Below are 27,434 nucleotides of genomic sequence, written 5' to 3' on the forward strand. Positions count from 1 at the left end.
GAATATGTGTAGTTTATTGTAGGTAACTGGTGCTGAGACAGAAGGCTGCAAGAGAAGAGATTGGAGGAAGAGTCATGGAACAATCAGGGAAGGCTTTGGAGAATAAGGGTTTTTCTAGCAAGTCAAAGAAGAGAAGAGAAATGTAGAGCTTGTTGTCTTTAGGGGATGCTAACTGTACAGGCTGCCTATTTGGAATAGTTTGGGACATTAGTGGGGGATGAGGAAATGAATTTAAGCTGGAACAAATTATGGAGTGATCTGATTCTCAAGCTGAGTTCCAGCTGCTGTCTCTGGTGGATAGAGGGCCTGAACACAGGGTGTCAAGGGGAAAACCACATTTTAGTAAATTGACCATGGCAGTAATATATACCTAGGATTAGAATTAGAATTAGATAATAGGTGCAGAAATACCATCCATCCATCCACTCATTCGTTCATTTATTCATTCAATACTTACTGATTCCCCTCTATGAGCCAGACGCTCTTGTGGTGTGTGGGAGAAAAGTAAGTGTTTCCTCTTATATGTTTGAGACCCAAGACCCTCCAAGAACACTCAGATCTTGGCTTCCCTTGTGCTCTGCACATGCGGAGCAGAACATGGACGATACCATCAGTTTACAGTTCAAATCAGTTCAGTCAATTCAGTGCGTGTGTTTCTTATGCCCATGGAGTTAATTAGGAGATCACAGCAATAATCCCCGCCCCAGGGAGGATTTATGACTGAAGATGGGGAATGGTGGGTGAGGGGTGTTAGAATTAAAACTGATAAATAACTTGAGAGGAAACCAGAATTTAAACTGATAAATAACTTGAGAGGAAACCAGAATTTAAACTGATAAATAACTTAAGAGAGGAAACCAGAATTTAAACTGATAAATAACTTAAGAGAGGAAACCTGGTTTTGCGGGGAAAGCAGTGAGTCCGGGCGAGAGCCCACACAAGTGGTTGGATGCAGCTGGAGATGAGGGTTAGAGTTCAAGAAAAATGCCTGGCTGGATAGCTTGGTGGTGGTAATTGACCCTGAAGATGGATGGAATCTTGGAGGGATTGTGGGAAAGGGGAGGGAGTGGGAAAGGGAGTGTGGAAAGGGGAGGTCAAGGTCTCAGCTTTGGGGCAGCCCACAAAGCTGAGACAGCGCGGAGCAAGTGCAAGAGCGAGCAGACTGCGTGCGTGCACACAAACAGGCGGCTTTGCGGGTAAACTTGTTAGGAATGCAAATTCCCAGGCCCTACTTACCCCAGACCTACTGAATCAGGGACTCCAGGGATGCAGCCTAGGAAGGTGTCTTTTAACATCCTTTTAAAGCCCTCCAGGGGATTCTGGTCAAGTTTGAAAACCACTGCTCCCGCTGTTTTAAACTAGATCTCTCCCTGGGAGATTCCACTCCGCAGGGAGTTCATAGTGAGAACGTGATGATGTGACTGACAGCCGTTTGGAAATTGCAAAGCGCTCTGCATGACTAGGGCATTATTCGTTCACGCTTATTTATTATTTTGATCAACCTCATTCAGTCGGATTTACTTATGTTGTCAGGCTTTGTTTTGGGGATCCTCCTCTTTTCCCCTTCTGAAAAGAAAACTAAAATCTCGTTCATGAATTGGAGAACTGATTGAAAAAGAATGAAGCCGTTGGGGGAGGAGGGATGCGAGGCACAGCTGGAGTTTGCCTGGAAGGACGGGTTTGTTTTTCTGGGTGACATTGGGTTGGTGGTGTTTCTTCCAGCAGAGAAGCACAAGGCTGATGGCTCACAGTTACTGCTGAAAGTCTTTAAATCCAAACCGCAGCTGTCAAAATAAGATTAGGGCTTTCAGATATGATGAAAGAAGGGGGATGGTCCCCAAAATGCAGGCTTAGGTTTGGCAGGTGTTTGCAGAGCCCTAACTCCAAGTGACTTTTCAGGGTTGGAGCAGGCAGAAATCGCATTGTTTCCCAGCTGAGTGAAATAACAGCTCTAATAATACATTTCTCTTCTCTCTCGCTGTGATACATAATTTCTGATTTCTCCATCTCAGGCTAAATAGCAGCAGGAGCCGTAAAAAAAAAGTGGAGCATGTCTTTAAAGGTGTTCATTTTGCTTTAAGTCCAGAGGAGAAATTAAACTGTCATTGGTGTCAATAGCATGCCATGAGGCTTGTCTCCAATTCTGAAAAGTCAGTAAAAAGCCTTTAATTTTGCCCAGGATGATGTCAGGCACGGCCACTGCAGTCTTTGTCCCGTGCTTCTCATCCAGTGTAACCAGATGGAAGTTTTCCAAGTTCTTCGGCCGAGGCGCTGTGCTAGGGTTTCAAGATCACACACTGAGGAAGGCCCTTAAATCTAGAATGGCTGTGAGCCTCAGGGGAACGCTAGGGAAGGATTTGAGCATAGCCCTGGGGCGCTTAGTTATCAAATCCTCACTGATTTATTTCACTTGGGAAGACTGAACAGATGCAGCTAACATCCCTCCTAAAATTCTCCAGGAAACAAGAGAAGCAAGCGGATTTTGCTGACTGTCAGCTGTATAGGCTAACATTTGCCCTTTGGCAAGGCATTGTTTGAGTTTGTTGAGATCTTTTGTTATCAAATTCAAAATTGCCTACTTTGCTGTGTCAGATCAATTCAGCATAGAACTCACAAACCAAAACTTAGTCACAGATACACTGATGTCATTTAAAGAAATCTGAATCTAGTGGGGGGGTTCATAGGCACCCAATAAAGTGATATTATATTAGAATTGTGATGTAGGCAAAATTTGGTTGGGGTTCACCTTTCCTCCATGCTTTACTAGGCCTGCACCACCAAGACCTTTCTTTACCCTAAACTAGGAAAAAAGGAGACTAACATTTGTTGAGTACCTCCCATCTCTCAGATGCTTTATCATCTATATTATCTTATTTAACCCTGCAATAAGATGTTTTCTCCACTTAATTATTTAACCTCTATGAAAATTCAATCTCATAGAAATCACTTATATGAAGTCACACAGGTCACCTCGCTGAAGCCAGGTCTGGCTCCAAAGGCAATATTCTTTTCATTCTATCTGATTGCTTCCCTTAAGCCCTATGGAAAGAAACATAACTGCCCCTTATCTCCTCCTCCAAGATTCGACCCCCTTGATCCCTACTTTTTCATATTACCTCCCTCAGGTCCTTGTATAAAATAATCTTTTCTGTGAGACCACCTTCTGACCACACTATTTAAAACAAAAGCTCCCTTTCCTCCATACTCCCAACCCCCCTTTCCTGCTTAATTTTGTTCTATAGCACTTCTAAGATCTAATGTAATATATATTTTTACCTGTTTATGTTGTTTATGTCTGGCCCCTGTCCATGGTATGCTAGTAAATGTTTAACAACCAGATCTCCAGGGGGAAAAGCTCCAATTTGTAATGTTCACCAATTCCTGTGTTGTCAATACTACCACCATGGCTGATTTCAAGCTACCCACTCGGCCTTGATGAACGCAGAGTTGGGAAGAGGTGGGCACAGTCTGTCAACGTGAGTCAGTAGGAGCTGGCTTCCCACTTGAATATCCGCTACATGGGGACAGAGATTGACTGATTTTTTTTATCTATTTTATTCACTGTTTTTTTCTCAGCAGTTTGAGCAATTTGACGAATGAATGAATGAATGAATGAAGTCATTCAAATATATTTTTAAAAATTGACCACATGCCAAACACCATTGCTAGTTATTTGAGCTGGAGGGCTGAACAGAACAAGCACTGCCTTCAAATGGCAGGGGAAGTAGACATGAAATTAACAATTGCAAATTAAGTGTTCAATTATAACTGTGGTAAGGGAAACTGTGAAGGGGAACTTGACCTCTAAAAGGGAGTGGTCAGATAAGAGCCACCCATCCCTGAGTACTCCAGGCTGGTGATTGTCAAGTCAGATCAACACATGTCCACTAAGCACCTGCTATGTGAAGTGTGTGGTATCACAGGCACCCTGAAGACCACCGAAGACTTATCCTGTGCCTTTCAGAGCTTACAGCCTGGGTAAGACTGATGAGTGAGGAATGACTGACAACCCTGTATTTCAGGTGTTGGGTCCATTCATCCATTCACAAGTACTTAATGAGCACCTACAATGTGCCAGGCACTGTGCTAGGTACCAGGCATGCAGCAGACAGCAAGGCAGCTGGTTCCTTAGCTGTCATGAGAATTCTGGTGTCTGCAGCTGGGGGCTGGCTCCCCGATGTCATTGTACTCTTCTGGGAGAGAAATATCTCTTGCTGGGGACGAGGAGAGGTACAGAGACTTGGAAAACATTTTATTCCCATCTCACTCATCTTCCCAGGACCCCATTTCTGGTGGAGGAGATATTCTAGGACTCCAGGAACATCCCTGTTGGGAGGCAAGGGGTATGGGACTTTGTCACTGTTCATTCAGTAGACGAACGCTTATGGGGCACCAACTACATGCGCTAGGACACTGGGGAATCAAAACTGAGTCAGGCCAGATCGTTCTCATGGGGCAGACAGACCTGTGATCCGGTCCTTCTAATACTGTGGGCTAAATGCATAAGTGCTCTAGCTCTGTGGAGCTGTGTGTATAGGGCTAGAGGAGCCCAGAGGAAGGAGACTCTAAGCCCAGCCAAGCTGAAGAAGGCTTCCTGGAGGAGGTGACATCGGGCTGAAGTCAGTAGCCATGAGTGGGGGTAACGGGGTAGAGAAGGCTTGGAAGGGTAATGGGAACTCTGAATCCACTGCTTCTCTGACGTCCACGGTTTTATCACCCTTCAGTGAAATCCTCCCAGGCTGTGAGAAAAAGAATTGCTGTTTTCCTAAAGAATAAGGAATCATCCAAAAACATCTGTATTTGTTTCAAATGGAAGCGACCACTGCCAGAAAAACAACAAAGTTGTTTTGTGAGAACCTAGTCTGTATTTATTCCTTACTCTTTGTTTAATTAAATTAATCCTGCATGGTTTCCTTTGGGACAGTACAGATCACTAGTGGCCATAAATCCCCAGTGTTCTAAAAACAGTATGAAAGGCCTGAGGCCAGCTGGCAGGCCTGCTGTTTGTGGGATCGTTCTTCTGGAACGCAAGCCATGATCCTCCCGTTCCTACCACAGTTTGCACCCTCACTTAGTGTCCGGAGTCTTTTAGCCACTTGGAGAGGGGTCCAAGGACAGCCAAAAAATCTGAGATTTGCTTAAAAGAAGAATCTGAGCCTGCAGACTCAGTTGATAAAGGGGGAGGCTGACTCTTGCATCTGGGCCCCTTCCCCTTGGATGATTGTGAGGACTTTTATCCTGTAGTTCAAAAGCTCTCAACCTGGCTGCACACTGGAGTTATCTGGGAGCTTTAGCAAACAGTGTTGCCTGCATCCCAGCCCCAGCTGTCTGATTTAAGGGGTTGGGCTGGGCATCAGGATTTTCCAAATGTCCCCAGATGATTCTAATGAGCAGCCGAAGTTGTGCTCTGGTAGACGGGACCCTTCAGTGATTCATGGCTGTCCTGTTCTGGAAGCCATAAGCATCTCATTGCCTCTCTACCTACATTATGGGGGGAAGTCTTGGGGGAAAAAATGCTTATTGCTTCAAGATCCTGGTTCACTGCTTTTATTTTATTTTATAAAGACACACTTTATTTTTTATATTTTTATTTTTGGCTGTGTTGGGTCTTCCTTGCTACGTGCAGGCTTCCCCTAGTTGCGGTGAGCAGGAGCTACTCTTCGTTGCGGTGCACGGGCTTCTCACTGCAGTGGCTTCTCTTATACAGCACGGGCTCTTGGCGTGCGGGCTTCAGTAGTTGTAGCACGCAGGCTTCAGTAGTTGTGGCTCGTGGGCTCAGTTGTGGCTCACGGGCTCTAGAGCGCAAGCTCAGTAGTTGTGGCCAACGGGCTTAGTTGCTCTGTGGCATGTGGGATCTTCCCGGACCAGGGCTCGAACCCGTGTCTCCTGCATTGGCAGGCGGATTCTTAACCACTGCACCATCAGGGAAGCCCCCCAGAATGTTTTTTAACCTTTTGGAAGATGTATGTAACTCAGTGAATCAATATTTTCCAAACGCTCGATGCTTGCATGTTACAAAAGTAGACAAGTATAAACGATTCATTTAGGGTGCAAGGTAGACCAATGGATTTTAATGTAGTAAAGTATAGGAAGCTCATTGATGTAGTTTCAGATTCCACATTGCAACAATTTTTAAGAAACTACCACTTGACAAGTTTTGATGTAATATTTTTTCCTTCCTCTACCTAAAATCCTTCATGATTTCCCATTGTTATTACTCGACAATCTTGAACATAATCCAATGGCACTGTGGCTCAAGTCTCTTTTCTTACCTCTTACCTTCTCTAAGCTCCAGACACTTTGGTTTTCTTTCTTTTCCTTTTTTTTTTTTATTTAATTTATATATTTTATTATTTTTGGCTGCGTTGGGTCTTTTCCTGCGGGCTTCCTCTAGTTGCGGCGAGTGGGGGCTACTCTCCGTTGCGGTGCGCGGGCTTCTTATTGCGGTGGCTTCTCTTGTTGTGGAGCACGGGCTCTAGGCACGCAGGCTTCAGTAGTTGTGGCACATGGGCTCACTAGTTGTGGCTCGCAGGCTGAGTAGTTGTGGTGCACAGGCTTAGTTGTTCCGTGGCATGTGGGATCTTCCCAGACCAGGGCTCGAACCTGTGTCCCCTGCATTGGCAGGCGGATTCTTAACCACTGCGCCACCAGGGAAGTCCTCACTGCTTTTAAGATGCTGCTTTCAAACGGGTTCTTTTGTAACATTGATTTTTTTTCATTATTATAAAAGCTCTTGGTATAAGCTCTTGTTAGAAAATTCAAAACAGATCATTATAAATAAGAGAAAAAAATTACTTAAACTGCCACTACTCCTTCGTAACCACTGCTAGGCAGGATTCCTGCTGGACACAGAGAGGAGACAAAGCAGCTGTGGGAGCTGAGAAGGGGGACCCAGGTGGAGAAGCTCCTACCCCCCCACCTTCAGAGATGGGCTTGGGATTTGGGGGTACGTTGTTCCAGCGTACTGGGGTGTCATTTTCCAGCCATCAGGACTTTGTGCAGGGTCGCTCTCCTCCCAGTTAGGGAGCCTAGCAAGGGAGACACAGTAAATACATCACTACATGAATGCCTATGTAATTAACATTGTGATACATGCCAGGAGGGAGAAGTGCAGGGGTGCACTGACATGCACTGACAGCCGATGGGCGGGGCCAAGAGCTCTGAAGAACAATTGAAGGTCCCCTTGTCAAGAGGTTGATTTTCCCATCAACGTGCAAGCAAACCCAAGCTACTTTGGCTTGGAATTCAGAAAACTACCGCTGTTCCCAAAGTAGTGATTTTCATTTATCTGTTCTGGAAGTCCTTTATATTTCCCAGAGCTAAAAGAAACTGTGATGCAACCAGAATTATCCTTCCAAAGCACAACTCAGGTGAAATGGCCCATCTCCCTTTTTAAGGCTTTTACCTTGAGTGGTCCCCACTGCCTGCTGAACACAGTTAAGACCACGCAGCCTGATTCCAGGCCCTCTGCCATCTGGTGTCAATTGTCCTTCCGATGCTCCCTGCTGCTACTTCCCTTGGAATTCCCAGAGTGGAATTCAGCTACCATGCCTGTCCTGCTTTCCTCTGTTTCTGCACATTTACTGTTCCCTCAGCCCTGGGTGCATTTCCCTTTCTCCATTCTCTCCCGCTTGCCTGCCAGCCTTTTCTGATGGATCCAGCCTTGGCTGGCAGTAATCCATCCCCGTTCTGAACTCCCATTGTATTGGCAGCACCTCTCTTCTGGATTTCTAGCATGTTTTATTTTGTATTTTAGTTATTTAGGATGCATCTGATAGCTACTCTGGCCTTCCCAGTCCTCAAATGGGGCTAGTTTGTTCTACCTAAGGACCTTTGCATTCACTGTTCTTTCAGTCAGAAACACTCTTTACATCTAATATTAGTTTCAGGTGTACAACGTAGTGATTCAGTATTTTACATTTTCATTATATGCTTTTTGAAATAATCACCACAATAAGTCCAGTTACCATCTGTCACCATACAAAGTTGTTACAGTATTATTGATTATATTCCCTATGTGTACATTACGTCCCTGTGACTTATTTATTTTATAGCTAGAAGTTTGTACCTCTTAATCCCCTTTACCTATTTCATTCATATCCTTAACCTGTCCCCTCTGGCAACCACCAGTTTGTTCTCTGTATCCATGAGTCTGTTTCTGTTTTGTTGTGCTTGTTCACTTGTTTTGTTTTTTAGATTCCACATATAAGTGAGATCATATGTATCTGTCTCTCTCTGTCTGACTTATTTCACTTAGCATAATACCCTCCAGGTTCATCCATGTTGTCACAAATGGCAAAATTTCATTCTTTTTTTATGGCTGAGTAACATTCATTGATTATATGTAGCACATCTTCTTTTTTTTTTTTTTAAACATCTTTATTGAAGTATAATTGCTTTACAATGGTGTGTTACTTTCTGCTTTATAACAAAATGAATCAGTTATACATATACATATGCTCCCATATCTCTTCCCTCTTGCATCTCCCTCCCTCCCACCCTCCCTATCCTACCCCTCTAGGTGGTCACAAAGCACCGAGCTGATCTCCCTGTGCTATGCGGCTGCTTCCCACTAGCTATCTATTTTACATTTGGTAGTGTATATATGTCCATGACACTCTCTCACCCTGTCACATCTCACCCCTCCCCCTCCCCATATCCTCAAGTCCATTCTCTAGTAGGTCTGTGTCTTTATTCCCATCTTGCCACTAGGTTCTTCATGACCTTTTTTTTTTCCTTAGATTCCATATATATGTGTTAGCATACTGTATTTCTTTTTCTCTTTCTGACTTACTTCACTCTGTATGACAGACTCTAACTCCATCCACCTCATTACAAATACCTCCATTTCATTTCTTTTATGGCTGAGTAATATTTCATTGTATATATGTGCCACATCTTCTTTATCCATTCATCTGATGATGGACACTTAGGTTGCTGCCGTATCTTGGCTATTGTAAATAATGCTGCAATGAACATAGGGGTGCATATATCTTTTTGAATTAGTGTTTTTGTTTTCTTTGGATAAATTCCACTTCTGAGTTTTTATCAGAAATGCTCTTCCTAGAACTTCACATTACTAACCCTTAGAGTACAAGCTGTGTGTCGGCAGGAACCCCTTTATCTGTTTGGTTCACCACTACATCCCCAGTGCCTGGGATAAAGTAGGTGCTTCATTGACTGAATAAATGAAAAGTGTCTGATGATTCAGATTTTTCTTAGGTCTCTGGCTTAAGCTTGTAACTAACTGTAAATTTTGTCACTCTTTAATTATTCACCATGATTTTTGCATGAGCTGAAGTTTTTTCTGATTCTTGCTATTTTCCTTGTATCTGGATCCATGGGAAATCTCAGTTGGAGTTCCCAATTGGAAATATAAGATAGAAATAGACTGGTAAGAGAGGAATTTGCATCTATAATTTTTTCATTTACTTTATTGATTTGGGAATAAAAATAATTCTTTTAGTATTTTAAAACCAGAATCCTTATTTCTGGAATCTTAGACCTAAATGTTTTTTAATCTTATGATGTAGCTTTTATTTTTTTTAAAAATTTAATGCATTTGATAGAGGTGATGAATATATCAGCTTTTATCTTTTTTATCAATTTGATATTTTATAATTATCTAAAAGCATAATAAACTATAAAACTCAAAGACCTAGGAGATTACATTAAAGTGTAGCCATTGGAGTCAGGGATTAATCCAGCTTTCTATGTATTAAGTTTTTACCATAGCTGTCCTAGTGGTAACTTTTAACCAGAGGAAAACAATTTTTAATATATTCAATCCCTTTAATGCTCTTTGATTTTCTCCAACTTTAATGGTAAAGTCACTCAAAAAGCTAGTTATGAAACCAAGCCGTTCTCCTTGCTGAGAAGTAATGCCATCATGTCAGCCTGTTTCTTCAAAGGAGAGACTGAGTCGGTGATGGAGTGAAAATACCTTTAACCGTTTCATCCTCTGATAGATTCTTAGTTCCACGGCAGTAAATGCACTGCTGTGAATGTGTTCTTACATTGCATTTGACTAAATAGCCAGGGCCCAGCACTAATAAATATTTGACCAAAATAGAATTAATAGCCATACATTCATTTCTCCCTAGTAATCTTTGTTACCTCTACCTAACCTCCTTTGGCTTCCCATTTTCCTCATCTATGGGATGAATAAGTAGAGCACAAAATGGATTTTGAAAGGTCCTTCTGATAGAGAAATGGAATGAGGAAAACTATGTCCAAAGAGACAAATGCAGACTTGGGAATAAGGGGCTGTTCTACACCTGCCATGTTTTTGGTGGAGTAGCAGGTCTTTTCACTGTGCTCTCTCTCAGCTTCTGCAAAATGTCAAAGACAGCACCAGATTACCTTGGTGAGACTGTGTATATTGGTGTGTACCTTGGTGAGACTCTGATTACAAAGCCTTTTAGTTCTCAAAGAATAAGAATGGTACTTGATGCAGACAAGCGCAAATACCTGCTTGTGATAACTTCAGTCCTCAAGAACCATCCAAATGTTTTCAGAACACTTTCATTGAGATGGGAAAAATACAAATTCTTGGGTTTTTTAAATTAATTTATTTATTTGGCTGCACTGGGCCTTAGTTGCGGCACGCAGGATCTTCGTTGCCTTGTGCAGGATCTTTAGTTGTGGCATGGGGCTCTTTTAGTTCCGGCATGCGGAATCTAGTTCCCTGAACAGGGATCGAACCCACGTCCCCTGCGTTGGGAGCACCGAGTCTAAACCACTGGACCGCCAGGGAAGTCCCACAAATTGATGTTAATTGTAAATTATTTAATGCATTTAATAGAGATGAATAATTCCAACTTTGAAAAATGAGTTTTTCTATATACATAGAAACACACCCGAGTGTTAACAGCGGTGGCCTCTGGATGGTAGGACTGCAGGTGGGGGATTACAGGTGAATTTTCTTTTCTATTTTTTTTCTATGTTTCCCAAATTTTCCACTATGATCTTATAACGCTTTCAATGTTTTTAAAGGTTATTTTGACAAGTGCTGTAGAGTTGCTTGTTGATGGCCGAGGGTCACCGAGGGTCACCTCCTTGAGAGCCATGTTCTAATGGTATGGCTTTGCCCCAGTCCAGGACCTGTGTGCAGCGGAGGACCACGGCTGCGAGCAGCTCTGCGTGAACCTGCTGGGCTCCTTTGTCTGTCAGTGCTACAGTGGCTACACCCTGGCCGAGGACGGGAAACGGTGTGTGGGTGAGTATCCCACCCAGCCTTGCTTGATGGGGAAGCACAAGAGAAGCTAGTAAGAAGGGAGTGGGGGGCCCACGTATCCAATTGCTCTCCTTTGAGTTTCAACAAAGTGCTCCAAGTTCTCTGGCCTAGTTGTTAGTCAGAATTTGAACTTTAAAGACTTCGTTTGTGGCTGAGGTTAGCATTTTCTCTACTGATTCCCTCGGAAAGGACTGGGCGGATTTTCATTCAGTTTGGAAGGTATGTCTGGGCTGGCCTGACTTCAGTATAGCTCACGTGTTATACATGAGGTCCAGTTGGTGGTGGGTTAGGTTGCTGAGTGGCACCTCGAAGAGGCAGGCAGCCTTCCTTCTAAGTACGGATCTGCAGTTCAGTGACAGACCCCAGTGACCGCCAGGTGTAAGAGGCCAGCTGTGTGTAGTGAGACACCACGGTCAGAGAAAACAAATAGCAGCCTCAAACGCTGGTCCTGGGTAAGAAGTCTCAAGGGCAGTGCTCGGAACTACAGGCACTGGCTCACAATCAGCTGAGCGGTTTCCCATTGAGCGGCAACTCCACATTGCGATTGCCGGTGAGAGGTGGGGGGATGGCATCTAATTTCTTCGGTGATGGATAATGGTTTTCATCGGCACCTGCAGGGCAGACCAGTGAATCCCTAATATGCATGTGGCACCTCCCAGTTTGTCTGCAAAGCCCTTTAAACTTGCACAGCCTCATTTATCTTTCCACCAACAAACAGTGCCTGGCAAATAGTAAGTGTTCAGTAAACTGAGCTGGATACTTATGAGGCAGAAAATCCATAAGGAAAGGAAGGAAAAGGACTTGACTGACATCAGAACTGGAGCCTTCATTTTCTAACTCTGACTCCTACACGTCCTGTTCCACATTCTGTTGTTTTCTGAGGACCTGTTCTGTTTTGCTTCCCACAAACAGTCGATTTTTTTGCACATAGAACTTACACTTTCCAGCACACTGTGATTCTTAGCTGAGGATGTGAAAGGAAAAAGCAACAAAACAAAAGTGCAGGTGGGACCTGTTCTTTGCAGGTGATGATGAGAATAAAATGGGTTTGTTTCTTTGTTTTTACACACTGATGGAGATGAAAACGGCCCTCATCAGAAGTCCACAAATGGAACTGGTCTCCTAAGACTGCGTTGTTTTTTCCCCGTTATTCTGTGGGTGGTGACCGTGATAGGTAGCAGGGTATCACATCCATTAACACTGGCAAAAAAGAAGCCAATGTGGAAACACCAGCTTTTTTTTTTTTTTGCTTCATTAATTTTTATTATACAAGTAATCTATTTTCATTGAGGAACTTAAAACAGACGAGAAAAGCACTATTAATAGCTTGTTGTATTTTCTGCCAGACCTTTCCCCACATAAATATCTACTTCTAAACATTTTGTTAATGTTTACCAAAATGAGGTCATACTCTCTATTTTGTTTTACATATATATTTTTCCCTTACCAGTTGTTAAATGGGGAGAAACTTTGGGTGCTGTTGTGTCAGAAGGAAATCAGTTGGAAGTAAGGCCAGTGGATGAGCTACAGGATACAGGTTGAGGGTGTCTGGTTAATTAGGGTGAGAGAAGGAACAGGGAGGGCCCAGAGCTTGTGTGAGTGATGGGGAGTAGGCGGGGCAGGGGCATTAGGGGCCGTGGCTGGGGCAGGAGACCAGCCTTGGCCCTTGGGAAACTGGAAGGCAGTGAGGAGCCCAGGTCTCTGGGTGCTGCCAAATAATTGCCTAACGGTCCTCTGTAGTAGACAGCCTTTGAGTCTCTAAGGGTTTTGCTGAAACTTCTGGAGTTTGACATTTACTGAAGAGCAACAAGCATGAGAAGAAATGCTGTGGTTGCCGGGGAGCTGGCATGGGCTGCGTTTATTAGAGATGCGCGTTGCTCTTGCTGCCGCTATCAGTGTGTAAGAATGTCTGCCTTCCTCGGAGCAGGGGTTCAAGCTGAAGAATGGGAAACTGGGAGAGACTATGTGTGACCCCGGCCTGATGCATCAGATGTTCTTATTCTCATCCTCTTCCATCAAATGCCTGACCTGTTAGAGGCTGGGGGGTCAGATGATTAAGTGGCCCTGGACCTTTGTGGCCAGTTGCTTTGGTTAGAGAGACTGAACAAACTTCCAAAATGTCAGTTGCTGCTCGATGGGGCTGTGCTGAGTGCAAAGCAAATGATGGAGGTAATAGAGGCCACAGGAAGTCAGAGAAGAGGGACAGACTCATGGCAAGTGTGGGGAATATCTGGGTGAGGAAGGAAGGGTAGCAATGGGACAGATGTCTAAGGCAAGGGGAGACATGAGGGCAGTGATGGTGTAGAGGTGGCAGTGCGGACTGAGACCGGGCTGGGAGGGCCAGGTAGAGAGCTGGTAGATCAGGAGAGACGGTCACAGTGAGAAGCCACCAAATTGAAAGCTAAACTGGCAGACTAACCTGAAGACATCAATCTGAAGGGACTTGCCAAGATGGAGACTCCAGGTATCAGACTTAGAGCAGGAAATTTAGAGGAGAAACAGGCTGTTAGGGACCCTGGAAGCATTCCATTAGCCCCTGGTCTGAGTGGCCTGTATGTAGATGGGCAGAGAACGGTATGAATATGGGGAACCATAATCCCAGTTAATCCAGGAGGGTCCCAGTTTATGGCTGTTGGCTCACTTCTCAAGAGCGCTCCCTTTCACTTTCAAGGGGGTTCCAGTCTGAACACGAAAATATAGGATCACCCTAGGTAAGGCCAACCTGACTTCAGCAGTTGAGGAGACTAATGCTGTTGAAGCAGAGAATTCCTGCAGGTGAGAAGTAGGAGATGAAGTTGAAGACATCAGGTGGAACCAGAGCATACAGAGCTTTGAAAACAAGGCTAAAGGGTCTGGACTTTATCTCTGAAAAAAGAGACACTAAAGGGTTTTTAAGTGGGACTGATAAACGCAAAGCCTCATTTTAGGAAACTTAAGCTCGTGGTAGAGGGCAGGATGGATTCCAGGAGGAAGATAGGGAGGGCTGCAAAGACCAGTTAGGAGACTGTGGCAGCCCTCTGGTGAGGGGTGACAAGAGCCAGATTTGAGTAGCGACCGTAGAAATGAAGAGAGAAGGAAGGGGTGAGGAATGAGAAGAAGGTGCGATGAATAAAGAGGGGGAGGAAAAGTCACAATCGAATCCTGGGTTTGAGCTTCCATGACTCTGAGAGTGATGGCAACAGTGATGAAAGAGTGATGGGATTTTTAGAAAAGATAACGAGGAGTTTTAGACACAGTGGGTTTGAAGCTGAGATGGGACACCTGCAAGGACACGTCGAGAGGAAGCAGAGGCGACAGTAACACCACAAGGAGAGGGTAGAACCAGTGGTGCAGGCAGGAAGCAGCACAGCCCGTTTCCTTCTGAATTTCACTTTCCATTTCCAATGTTCACTTACGTGTTTGTTTTGGACCTTCAATACAGCGAGACCTGGGCTCAAATCCCAGTTCTGCCACTTGCGAGTCATGTGTCATTTTATTTCTGAGCCTTGGTTTTCTCATCTATAACATAGAGTAAAAATACCTACATCATAGAGTTTGTGGGATTAAATAAGATAACGAGTAAAGTTCCTAATACGCATTAGACAATTGTTGTTATTACTGTTGTTATTATTATGACACATATTATTATCATCATCATCTCCTGGTTGCCATGAAGTGTGGCCTTAGGAGAGAGTGAAGGCTGAGCCTTGGGCTGCAGCCACATGCGGGAAGCAGGAGGGAGACGTGGGGCAGGAAGAATGTCCATGAAGGAACCGCCTAAGGTGGGGATGGAGGAGTTGGGGAGAGGTGGGCGAGAGAACCAGAAGTCATGGAATATGATGGGAAAGAGAATTTCTAGGCCAGGTCAATATTAGTGTCATGCCCCAGCGAGGCCAAATGGAACAGAACTTAGAGAAAAAGCCATTGAGTTGAGTCATTGATTCATCTCAGCAGACATTTCCAGACTCTACCAGGCACTCTGCTAGACATTAGGGACACAAAAATGACCAGGAGGCCATTGATAATGATCAAGAGGGCTGGGGTAAAGGACAGATTTCAAGGGGGGGGGGTGAGAAAGTAGGGACAGCAAATCTAATCTCTTCGTTTAAAGAAGTTTGGTAGAAATTCACCATGACCAGCTACTGGTGAATGGACCCCATGGGAGTACTTTGACTCATCCCAGAATTATGACTGTGACCACATGAAAATTCAATTCTTAGCCAGACTCAGGACCTTTTAGCCAACATTTCCACACTTTTGAGTTAGTGGAACTTTAACCTCAAGTGCTAGAGTCTGGAGTTTGACATTTACTGAAGAGCAACAAGCATGAGAAGAAATGCTGTGGCTGCCGGGGAGCTCTAACTGCTCATTTAACTCTGGTTAGAACTGAATTTGTTCAGTTCCCTAACTGCTCATTTAACTCTGGTTAGAACTGAATGTGTTTCAACATTCAGGTGATCAAGAGTGGATTACTGACTAACGAAAGTCCTCATTTTGCTTTAGTTGAGTCCTGGTGTTTGTAATCCATCAGCTTCCACTACAGCTGTGTTAATTTCCATCCAAAACTGGACATTTTTCAAAGACCATTTAGCTCTATCTTTGAGGGTGAACTTTTTGCTGAACTTGCTCTCCTGATGTTTACTGACTGCCTTGTCTTTTGGGGTAGCTTTGGTCCTGTTTGCATCTTATCTGCCCAAGCAGATTGTAAACCCATGGGGGGCAGAAACCAATTCCTATACTTTGCATCTTTCACAGAGTAGACTTGCAAAATGTTTTTGTTGAATCATTGACTGAGATTGAGTGATCACAATCTCAAGTATTCATGTTTTTTTTTTTAAACTTTTCCACTTCATTGGTTTTTAAATTACAAAATCAACTTTTGCTTATTAAAAAAAAAGTCAGAGTACAGATGTGTATAAAATCAAAACCTGAAAGACATTACTCCTCAATTTCACTTCCTGGAGGTAATCACAGCTAAAAGCCTGGCTTCTCCTTCCTGCCTTTCTTCAAAGATGTCTTACCACCTTAACCGGTTTGCAGGGCAGAAATTGAGACACAGATGTAGAGAACAAACGTATGGACACCAAGGGGGGAAAGCGGAGGCGGGGATGGGTGGTGGTGGTGGTGTGATGAATTGGGAGATTGGCATTGACATGTATACACTGATTTGTATAAAATGGATGACTAATAAGAACCTTCTGTATAAAAAAATAAATAAAATAAAATTCAAAAGAAAAAAGATGTCTTACCATCTTAAGATGCTATTTGCTTGTCATTACCATCCAGGATTTAGGGCAATGCCTGACACATAGTAATTGCTCAGTAAACCGTTGTGGAACAACTGAGTAGCATTAAGGTATCTCTTTACTCCCAAATTCAACCTTATCTGATTAGGGAGGCAGTGTGATAAAAATATAATCTATACTTCTTTAATGTTACTAAATCCTAGGACCTGTTTGAAACCTTTTACTTATAATTGCAACAATCCTTTGAGGTAGGTACTATCGTCATCCACATTTTATAGGTATCTTGACCTCTCTGTTCCAGTGGCTTCATCTGTAGATTGAAGAAAACAATACCTACCTCCAGGGGTTGTTGTGAGGGTGAAATGCATTAATATATGGGAAGCCTCAATACTCTGTAATGACCTATATGGGAAAAGAATCTAAAAAAGAGTGGATATATGTATATGTATAACTGATTCACTTTGCTGTACACCTGAAACTAACACAACATTGTAAATCAACTGCAGTCCAATAAAAAATTTTTTAAAAATATATGGGAAGCACTTGGAACAGTGCTATACATGGTCAACTGAGAAACAGTTGAATCTGAATTTCTATATCCTTTATGAAGTTTTGTCTTCTTATGAATGCTTGCATTTAATAATGCATCAAACATATGGTACATTTGAAAAATCATATTGAGGTCCATACCCAGAATGATGGTGGTACATAACATGGGGATTTAGTATGCTGTTATTGCTGCCCTCAAAGCTTTCCTCCTATATTCTCCTACATCAGTCACCTTCAGTGAGAAGGGGATGGTTGATATTTAAGTTGGCGACGAGGGATGGGAGGATCAATCTTTGTATTGAAAGGTCAGATTTGCAGCTTACTCCACATGCTTGAAACATGATCTCCCCCCAGTACAAGGATTTCTCCCTGTCTTAGTTTGCTAGGGCTGCCATAACAAAATACCGCAGAGTGAGTGTCAATAGAAATCTATTTTCTCCCAGTTCTGGAGGCTAGAAGTCCAAAGTCAAGGTGTCATTGGGTTGATTTCTTCTGAGGTTTCTCTCCTTGGCTTGCTGATTCTTCATGTGGTCTTTGTTCTGTGCCCATGCATGCCTGGTGCCTCTGTGTGTGTCCAAATTTCCACTTCTCATAAGGACACCAATCAGATTGGATTAGGACCCACCCTAATGGCCTCATTTTAACCTAATCACCCTTTAAAGGTCCTATCTCCAAACGCAATCACCATCTGACCAACTGGGGATTAGGACTTCAACAAATGAATTTAAGGTGGGAAGACAGAATTTAGCCCAGAACACTTCCTTATTGTTATCAAAATCAATAGGAAACTTTCTCTGAGTTTTAAACTCCTACATGTAAGAATTCAGTCATGCCCTGGGTAAGAGAGGTTTTGTGACTCTGACTCTGTGAGTGTGTCTTATATATACTCAGCAAGTAAATTGGTTCTACCATTTCTCTAAATGACAAATTTGGTTTTTCTTACTCTGTCATCAACACACTTAAAAACCCAAACACTCCTCTGTAAAATATCCTGTTTCTTCTAAGGCCATCCTCTTTGCAGACTGATCCCTGCTGAGGAGACCTTGGAATCTGACCAGATTGTAAATCAGAGACTGTCAATCTTAGGATTTATTACCTTGCACCAAATAGGAGACAGATGAGCGATTTCTCACATGTTAGGACAAGACTGGCTTCCAACCCTGAGATCTTAGCACTTTGTGATCTGGAGGACCAAAGGACCACAACCAAGGAATTAATCTTTCTGGTTGTAGAGAGTAGAATTTTCAGGCAAAATGACCAAGAAAGGATTTCGTTGAAGTAGGAGAGGACTTGGAACAACAGTCCTCTGAGTTACACACATAAGTCACCTCCATACATCCGCCCCCTAAACTTGGCCTCTCTTTTTATAAGTACAATTTGGCAACCAAGGAAGTTATGCAAAGAACCCAAAACATGCAGCAAAGGATGTCAGAGTTGAATGGACGGGAACTCTCTCACCCTTAGAAAGCTTTTAGGTTCACGTGCCCGGAAGTGGGCTCCTCCGTGTCTCACGATGGCCTCCTCTGCTGTCCCCAGAGGTCTGGCAGTGAGCCAGTGGGTGGCCCTCAAATCAAAGTGGGGTTTGACACCTTCAGGTTTTACAGGCCAGGGTCTTGGGACCCAGGAATGCTCGAATCCTGCCTTGCCAATCTCCCCTTTTCCCTTCAGTTCCCCGGAGAGCTATACACACTAGAAACAAAACCAACACGAGAATCAAAGTCCAGGAGAAAACTTCTTATCCTGTGAGATTGGCTAATTGATGAAAAATTTCATTCAAAGAGCAGAATCATGGAAAATGCATCTCCAAACCTACCTTAAGCATTTACATTTTCTTTAAAACACATAAATGTACTTATAATAAAAATTGCTTTTGTTTACTCTTCCAAAAATTACTAATTTTAAGTTCATTTTTTAAATATATGATTTGAAAAGATCTTTCTTGCATAAATCATACCCATAATGTATTGTCTATGGTTTTCAATTTTGATTTTTTTAAATTGGAGCAAGAATTTGAAGACTTCAGGCTTCCCTGGTGGTGCAGTGGTTAAGAATCTGCCTGCCAATGCAGGGGACACGGGTTTGAGCCCTGGTCCGGGAAGATCCCACATGCCGCGGAGCAACTAAGCCCGTGCACCACAACTACTGAGCCGGCGCTCTAGAGCCCAGAAGCCACAACTGCTGAGCCCACGTGCCACAACTACTGAAGCCTGCACACCCTAGAGCCCATGCTCTGCAACAAGAGAAGCGACCGCAATGAGAAACCCACGTGCCACAACTACTGAAGCCTGCGCGCCCTAGAGCCCATGCTCTGCAACAAGAGAAGCGACCGCAATGTGAAGCCCACGTGCCGCAACGAAGAGTAGCCCCTGCTCGCTGCAACTAGAGAAAGCCTGCGTGCAACAATGAAGACCCAACGCAGACAAAAATAAAGAAAGAAAGAAAGAATAAGCATGCAGCCCAGCCAACAAGAGAAGTGCACAGGTATTCGAAAGCACAGGGGTTCCAATAACCGTGAGCATTTAGCATGTTCTGGGCATCAGGTCCCATATTTTCAGAGGGTGTGAAAAGCAGTGATTGATTGGAAGTTGGTTGAGTGGAGGTCAATTAAAAGAGCTGCTTCTGTGCAAATTTTTTAACACCTGATCCAATATTGGATACTGTGCTCTAGAGCATTCTGGGAAAAAAGGCGAGATTGGAGTATGTGGCTTAGACTTTAGGCCTAAGCAAAGTTTCTAGTCTCTCCCCAGTCTAATATGGGGCCAGTGTCTCTCTGAGGGACAGAGATGGCTGGGCACAGAGATTATACCCCATGGTGTGTAAGAGGAAGTTCGAGAGAGAGGCAGAGTCTTGAGTTTCAGCCTTTTAGGTACAGTGACCTGCCCACTCATCATCGTGGTGCTGTCAGGGGCGTGGAACATGGATGTCAGGTAGATTAGCAACTCTTCTGTTTGGAAGGGATACTAACGAGTGGGTGGCCTGAGGTGGGCGCAGCTGACTGACAGCAGACACCCATATCAGGGGTTGGGAGATTTTCAAGATGGCAGCTCAGGCCCAGCACAAGGAGGTTGCAGATGGGGAGTGTCTCCTGCTAATACAGGTTAGCGTGGGCTACAGCAAGGCCCACTCCTGTGACATGTGGCCTGGGGCACGTGCCAGGACTGGCTTGGTATCCTTTATCTGTGCCCTCAGTGTCCCCGGTTATTTGTTTAATGATACAGTGATTCTTTTTTTTTTTTTTTTTAATATTTACTCATTTGGCTGCACCGGGTCTGAGTTGCAGCACGTGGGATCTTCGTTGCCGTGTGCGAGATCTTCGTTGCCACATGCGGGATCTTTTAGTTGCGGCATGTGGGTTCTTAGTTGCAGCATGTGGGATCTAGTTCCCCGACTAGGGATCGAACTCAGGCCACCTGCACTGGGAGCGTGGACTCTTGACCACGGGACCACCAGGGAAGTCCTGATACATTGGTTCTTGAAAGATGAGACATTAACTTTTAGAAGGATCTGGTGCTAGCTCAAAATTTATATTTTGACTCAACTCCAGGAACTGGCTAATGTCCATGATATTCAGATCCTAAGACTGTATGAATGCACTGTTCCCACCAAAATTGCTTGCGTATTAAAATCACAAATATCAGGCACTATTAGAACTCTTTACGGAGTGAAGTTACAAAAAAACAATAACTTAACAGAAACTTAATGAAGCCTGGGAGCAAAAGAATAAACACAACACATGTTATTACCCTTTAAAAATCTTTAGCTTTTCCCCTTGCATCTTTTGATTACTGTGTTAAGTATGTAATATCTTCTCAGTGCGTGGTTTTGCTTTTTTAAATTGTGCATGTGTATTGATTTGCAGATTCCATTTCCTTGTTATTATTTACAAAGTTTTGATATTCAGATATCCTAAATCATTATATAGAGGGAAACATTTTTTAAGGAAAAAAAAATATCATCCTTAATCCTACTACCTTGCTTACACAGCAAGCATTTTTATTTCTAATTTTCAGGTTTTGCCTTAGAGCCATATTTTACCTGGATATAATCACTGTAAATATACAACTTTCAGATCTACTTCTTTCACCATATCGTAATTGTCTTCCTATTTACAGTTATGTTAGAATTATAATGTTAATAACTACCTACTGCCCCAAATGGAACTCCTGATCGTTCCCTGCAAAACCTGCACCTTCCCCATCCCTGAGTCAGCCTTAATCCCTCTCTTTTTCCCTCACCTCACCTCTAGTCTGACAGGAATCTTACTGACCCCACTTTCAACCTGGTGTATTATTGACAGTTCTCTAGGGCTGCCACAACAAAGAACCACAAACCAGGTGACTGAAAACAACAGAAATGTATTGCCTCCTAGCTCTGGGGGCTGGAAGTCTGACATCAAGGTTCTGGCAGGACCATGCCCCCTCTGAAACTTGTAGGGGAGAACCCTTCCTTGCTTCTGACGGTGGGTGTTGGTCGTCGGCACTCCTCAGCTTACAGCTGCATCACTCTCATCTGTCTTCACGTGGCATTCTTCTCTTCCTATAAGGACACCAGTCATATTGGATTAGGCCCCAGACTAATGACCTCATCTTACCTTGATTGTATTTGCAAAGACCCTATTTCCAAATAAGTTCACATTCACAGGTATCTTTTTAGGGGGACACAATTCAACCCAGAGGACCACCCCTCTCTCTCCGCCCCACCTCCTTCCTGCACTGTTCTGGTTTACCTCCCCCCGCCCTTCCAATTCCTCACTGGAATTATTGTACTAGCCTCCTAGCTGGTTTTCTACTATCACATTTGCCTGCTATCATCTATTCTTGATTCCTTTGTTCAGAACCCTCCAGAGGCTCCCTAATCACTCAGAGTAAAAGCCAAAGTCCTGGGCTTCCCTGGTGGCACAGTGGTTAAGAATCCGCCTGCCAATGCAGGGGACACGGGTTCGAGCCTTGGTCCGGGAAGATCGCACACGCCGCAGAGCAACTAAGCCTGTGCGCCACAGCTACTGAGCCTGCGCTCTAGAGCCCACGAGCCACAACTACTGAGCCCACGTGCCACAACTACTGAAGCCCTCATGCCTAGAGCCTGTGTTCCGCAACAAGAGAAGCTACCGCCATGAGAAGCCCGTGCACTGCAACGAAGAGTAGCCCCCACTCGCCACAACTAGAGAAAGCCCGTGTGCAGCAATGAAGACCCAACGCAGCCAAAAATAAATAAATAAATAAATTTATTTAAAAAAAAAAAAAAATCCAAAGTCCTGGCAGTGGCCCTACCGTCCCTCCTGATCTGCACTTGTTCTCATCTCTCACCCCTCTCTGCTGCAGCCACTCTGGCCTCTTTGCTGATCCTCCAGCTCACCAGGCATATTCCCATCTCTGGGCCTTTGCACCTGCTATTGTTCCCTTTGCCCGGGATGCTCCCTCCCAGATATCCACAGGGCTCATACCTCATTCAAGACTCTGCCCAACTGCCACCTTCCTGACCTCTGCTGTTACATCACACCCTCACTCTCACCCACCACGCCACGGTCTCTACGCCTTTGTGCCTTGTATTTTCTCCAGAGCACTCTCCACCTTCTAAGAGACTGTGTTCTTTACTTGTTTATTTTCTTTTTTATCTACCACCACCATCCAAATGGAAGCTTCTATAGGACAGGAGTTTTTGTCTGTTTTGTTATTTGTTCCATCCTTAGCACCTAAAATAGGGCCAGGCCCAGAGTAGGCACTCAGTGAATATTTGTAGGATTAATGAGAAACAGGCCAGCACATTTTCTCGTAAATTACTAAACCATTTATCCTTATTAAATGTTCATCTTATTTTCCTAATTTTTTGGTCACTGTAAATAATGCTGCTACAAATAGCTTATTCTGTATAGTTAATTTCCTCCTTTTTTTTCAATTATTTCTTGGGGCCACATTTCCAGAGTGAATATTGTCAAACGTCCTTCCAGAAGAATTTTTATCAGTTCATAATGCCACCCACTATTAATAATCGGACTCTGTTTTCATGCTGCCTTGCCACCATTGGATTTTTTTTTAATTAATTAATTTATTTATTTATTTTTGGCTGCGTTGGGTCTTCGTTGCTGCACGCGGGCTTTCTCTAGTTGCAGCGAGCGGGGGCTACTCTTTGTTTCGGTGCGCAGGATTCTCATTGTGGTTGCTTCTCTTGTTGTGGAGCACAGGCTCTAGGCGCGTGGGCTTCAGTAGTTGTGGCACGCGGGCTCAGTAGTTGTGGCTTGTGGGCTCTAAAGTGCAGGCTCAGTATTTGTGGTGCACGGGCTTAGTTGCTTCGCGGCATGTGGAATCTTCCCGGACCAGGGTTTGGACCCGTGTGCCCTGCACTGGCAGGCGGATTCTTTTTTTTTTAACATCTTTATTGGAGTATAATTGCTTTGCAGTGTTGTGTTAGTTTCTGCTGTATAACAAAGTGAATCAACTATACGTATACATATATCCCCATATCCCCTCCCTCTTGTGTCTCCCTCCCACCCTCCCTACCCCACCCCTCTAGGTGGTCACAAAGCACCGAGCTGATCTCCCTGTGCTATGCGGCTGCTTCCCACTAGCTATCTGTTTTACATTTGGTAGTGTATATATGTCCATGCCACTCTCTCACTTCGTCCCAGCTTACCCTTCCCCTTCCCCGTGTCCTCAAGTCCATTCTCTACATCTGTGTCTTTATTCCTGTCCTGCCCCTAGGTTCTTCAGAACCTTTTTTTTTTTTTAGATTCCATATATATGTGTTAGCATACGGTATTTGTTTTTCTCTTTCTGACTTACTTCACTCTGTATGACAGACTCTAGGTCCATCCACCTCACTACAAATAACTCAATTTCGTTTCTTTTTATGGCTGAGTAATATTCCATTGTATATATGTGCCACATCTTCTTTATCCATTCATCTGTCGATGGACACTTAGGTTGCTTCCATGTCCTGGCTATTGTAAATAGTGCTGGCAGGCGGATTCTTAACCACTGCGCCACCAGGGAAGTCCTGTAAGTTCTTTAGTATCTTTTGATATGAATTGTCTGATCCAGACTCCTGATTTTGTTTTTCGGAAGGGAGGTTTTAGATTCATATTTATTTATCCATCCTCTTTTGGGGGCAAAAATATTAATCCTTACTTATATTTGTTATAAGTATGTTTCCATTCTACAATGCCCTTTACCTCTGTTTGTGTTTCTACTTAAACTCTGTGTTTTAATCTTTACAGCTGTGGACTACTGTGCCTCAGAAAACCACGGATGTGAACATGAGTGTGTAAATACCGACAGCTCCTACTTTTGCCGGTGCCCTAAAGGATTTGCTCTTAACCCAGATAAGAAAACATGCACAAGTAAGTTACACACATATACACACATTTTTTGATGCAACTGCTATAAGCACTGTGGCTGAGGAAATCTTCCAAGCACAGAGTAGCACAGGATTATGTGCTGGGGTTAGGGGGCCTTTTACCTTCTGCCCTATTCCTCCTTTGTCAGGCCTTTCTTAACTTGTCCTAAGACCGTAGCCCACTCTATCTCAGTGTCACCCTTCACAGCATCTGACAACAGTATGTATCTTTGATCAGAGACCACATGTTGGAGTGTTCCCCCAACATCTACAGAGCGTGCTGACAATCAGACCATCTTACTTCATGCTGGCTCAGCCTGCCTGTGTCCACCAGTGTTAACAGGGCTTAAGAAATACTTTCACTGAAGCTTTGTGGCTTGTGGGCTGCAGCTCTGACTCCACACAAGTAAAGGAAAATTTTTGAGCCAAAAAGAGTTGACTGTGGTTGCCCCTGGGTGGGGGAGGAGTTGGTGGAGGGCATTTTGCAGAGAACTGCTCAGTTTTTGTTTGAGCTATTTCGTTCTATTTGATTTTAACTATACGATCCACATCAGAATTAATTTGAACTCCCCAAATCTGACCATAACAATTTATAAACTGACGGTGGTCATTCGTTTTGTAAAAGGATTCCAAAAACATTCTTTTAAATGTAAAGATATGTCAGAGCACTTAAGGGATTGTGTATGGATAATTATCATCCTATAGAAAGGTTCACTTGAGAAAGTTTGTTTTTAAAGTATTGAGGCCCAGCATTTTTAAAAAGTGACATTTAATAGCAATTTAGAATAAAGTCACCTCTGAAACGTCCATCAATGAGAAAACAGGATTTCAATTCATAAAAAGTTCATGTACCCACAACCTTTCTAACTACATCTATTATGTAAAGCAGGATACGCCTGCATAGTTTTTAAAAAGCATCCCCCCAAAACTCCTGAAACATCAACTTGCTTTTCAGTCCCTGCATATCAACAGTTTATAAGCACCAGAGCTAGAGGCAGCGGTGGAGGATAAAACTGTAAGGGGCACAGGAAGTCAAAACATACATTTCTGGACCCCAAACCACATGCCAATAGCAATGAATAAGGCCAGGTCCTTCCTGGAGGAGATATTTTGGCTGAGTCTTGAAGGCAGAGCCATCCTTCACCAGGTAAAGAAGAGTGAGATGTAGGTGGCCAGGAGGAGGAAAAATGTGCAAAAATATCAGCCAGGCAGACCCATCTGCACAACTGGCCTACGGTTGCTCATTGAACGAATAAGAGAAAGAGTGAATGGGCTGTTCTGTTCCTAGTCTCCCTTCCTTTCTGAATATTCCGAGCTATGAGCCAGCGGCCCGGGCTGGGGTAGCGTTCGGGGAGTTGTGGCTGCTGGGCTGATGAATCAGTTCTGTCCATCAAAGGGGAGCCCACATGCCGCCGAGTGCAGTTCAAATCCCAGTTCATCTGCGTTTTTGCCGGATGATCTTGGGCAAGTTATGCCTCAGTTGCCTCGACTGTAATAGGGGAGATAGTACCGCCTACTCCTTAGTGTTGTCTTGAAGACTAAATGAGAGAATTCATCTGAACCATTTAGCACGTGGCCTGGTGCCAAGCAAATTCTTGAAGGGATGACTCTGGCTTCAAAAAGACTTTAACTTGGGGTTTCCCTGGTGGCGCAGTGGTTGAGAGTCTGCCGGCCAATGCAGGGGACACGGGTTCGAGCCCTGGTCTGGGAAGACCCCACATGCCGCGGAGCAACTAGGCCTGTGAGCCACAATTACTGAGCCTGCGCGTCTGGAGCCTGTGCTCCGCAACAAGAGAGGCCGTGACAGTGAGAGGCCCGCGCACCGTGATGAAGAGTGGCCCCCGCCCGCCGCAACTGGAGAAAGCCCTCGCACAGAAACGAAGACCCAACACAGCCATAAATAAATAAATAAATAAATAATTTTAAAAAAAAAAAAGACTTTAACTTGGGATCTATTGAGCATATACCACGTGCCTGGGGTAATAGTGCCTAAAAAATTCAAAATTCAAGACTTCCGCTGGAGGCTGCTTGGGAACACAAGCCACCAAGAGCAGCTCAGTCACCTGCAAGGTGTTATATGACCAAAGGCTCCCAGGGTGACACAGACAAGACTCATGGTAGGAGTTAAGGGAAGGAGGAGGCCAGCTGGACGAGAAGAGGTGGGGATGCGGCTGCCGCCCTGGGACGAGGCCCGGAGGAACACATGTATCCTCTCCAGTCTCCTTCCTGCCTCTGTAGCACTGCTTCCCTGGCTGGGGTCGCCTGACCTCACCCTCCAGCCCCTGTTCCCAGAGCCTCACCATCAACATGTCACCTGTCCAGAATCTCACGGGATGTGGAGAATGACAAGTCCCAGGACAGTACAAACAAGGAGACCCTAGAAGTAGATAGTGCTGTGCAGGGGACCTGGGAGAGGAGTTCTGGCTGAAAGTCAGGGGAGGGACTGGTCCAGCTGTGAGGTCTCACCAGCTAGGCACGGAGCCTGGCGGTTCAGCTGTCTCTGGGCCCTGTTGGGGTCAAGACCCAGAAGTGGGCCCCCCCCAATGTGTGGGCAGAGAAGAGTGCTGGGCAATCAGCCTCCGGGAGATGAGTCCCCTAGAAGGGTCCCCTTCCTGCTATGCTTGGGGGCAGGGCAGGGAGCCAGACCTGGGGAGGGGGCTGGCAAGAGAATAGAAACCCACCCCGGGAGGACTTGGAAGGCTGTGAAAGTAGGGAATAAGGCAGTTCAGTTGTAAGAACCAAGACACTTGGGAATGCTCCAGATCTCTGACAAAAACAGGACCACAAACTGAGAAATAGGGACCAGTTAAGAGGACAGAAACACAGGATGGAGGTGAAAGCTCAGAATCAAGGCAGGGATCCTGTTTTTAATTAATGAGGTATCACATCAGCTTCCAGCCAAGTCAGAGCCTGGCTGCTGCTGTGATGTTGAGAGATTTAAAACAATTTTTTCCCATTCCTCACCAACTTGCAGAAAATGAAATAAAAGAAACTCAGTTCCTTAAATTTGAGTCTCTATTTTTTTTTTTTATAAATTTATTTATTTATTTATGGCTTCCTTGGGTCTTCGCTGCTGCGTGCGGGCTTTCTTT

General features: G+C 44.2%; 1 protein-coding gene across 3 annotated transcripts in view; it reads left to right on the forward strand.

The window, feature by feature from the left end:
• Positions 1–27,434, forward strand: part of MATN2 (matrilin 2) — a 153,291-nt gene that overhangs the window by 71,875 nt on the left and 53,982 nt on the right. For all 3 annotated transcript variants that reach the window (XM_061171607.1, XM_061171606.1, XM_061171605.1), the window contains exons 5-6: positions 11,096–11,218; positions 24,224–24,346. In XM_061171607.1, the coding sequence (XP_061027590.1) occupies positions 11,096–11,218; positions 24,224–24,346 (246 nt within the window). The remainder of the gene's footprint in view (positions 1–11,095; positions 11,219–24,223; positions 24,347–27,434) is intronic.

Source organism: Eubalaena glacialis, chromosome 17, assembly GCF_028564815.1.
Source record: "Eubalaena glacialis isolate mEubGla1 chromosome 17, mEubGla1.1.hap2.+ XY, whole genome shotgun sequence".
NCBI classification, from domain to species: domain Eukaryota; kingdom Metazoa; phylum Chordata; class Mammalia; order Artiodactyla; family Balaenidae; genus Eubalaena; species Eubalaena glacialis.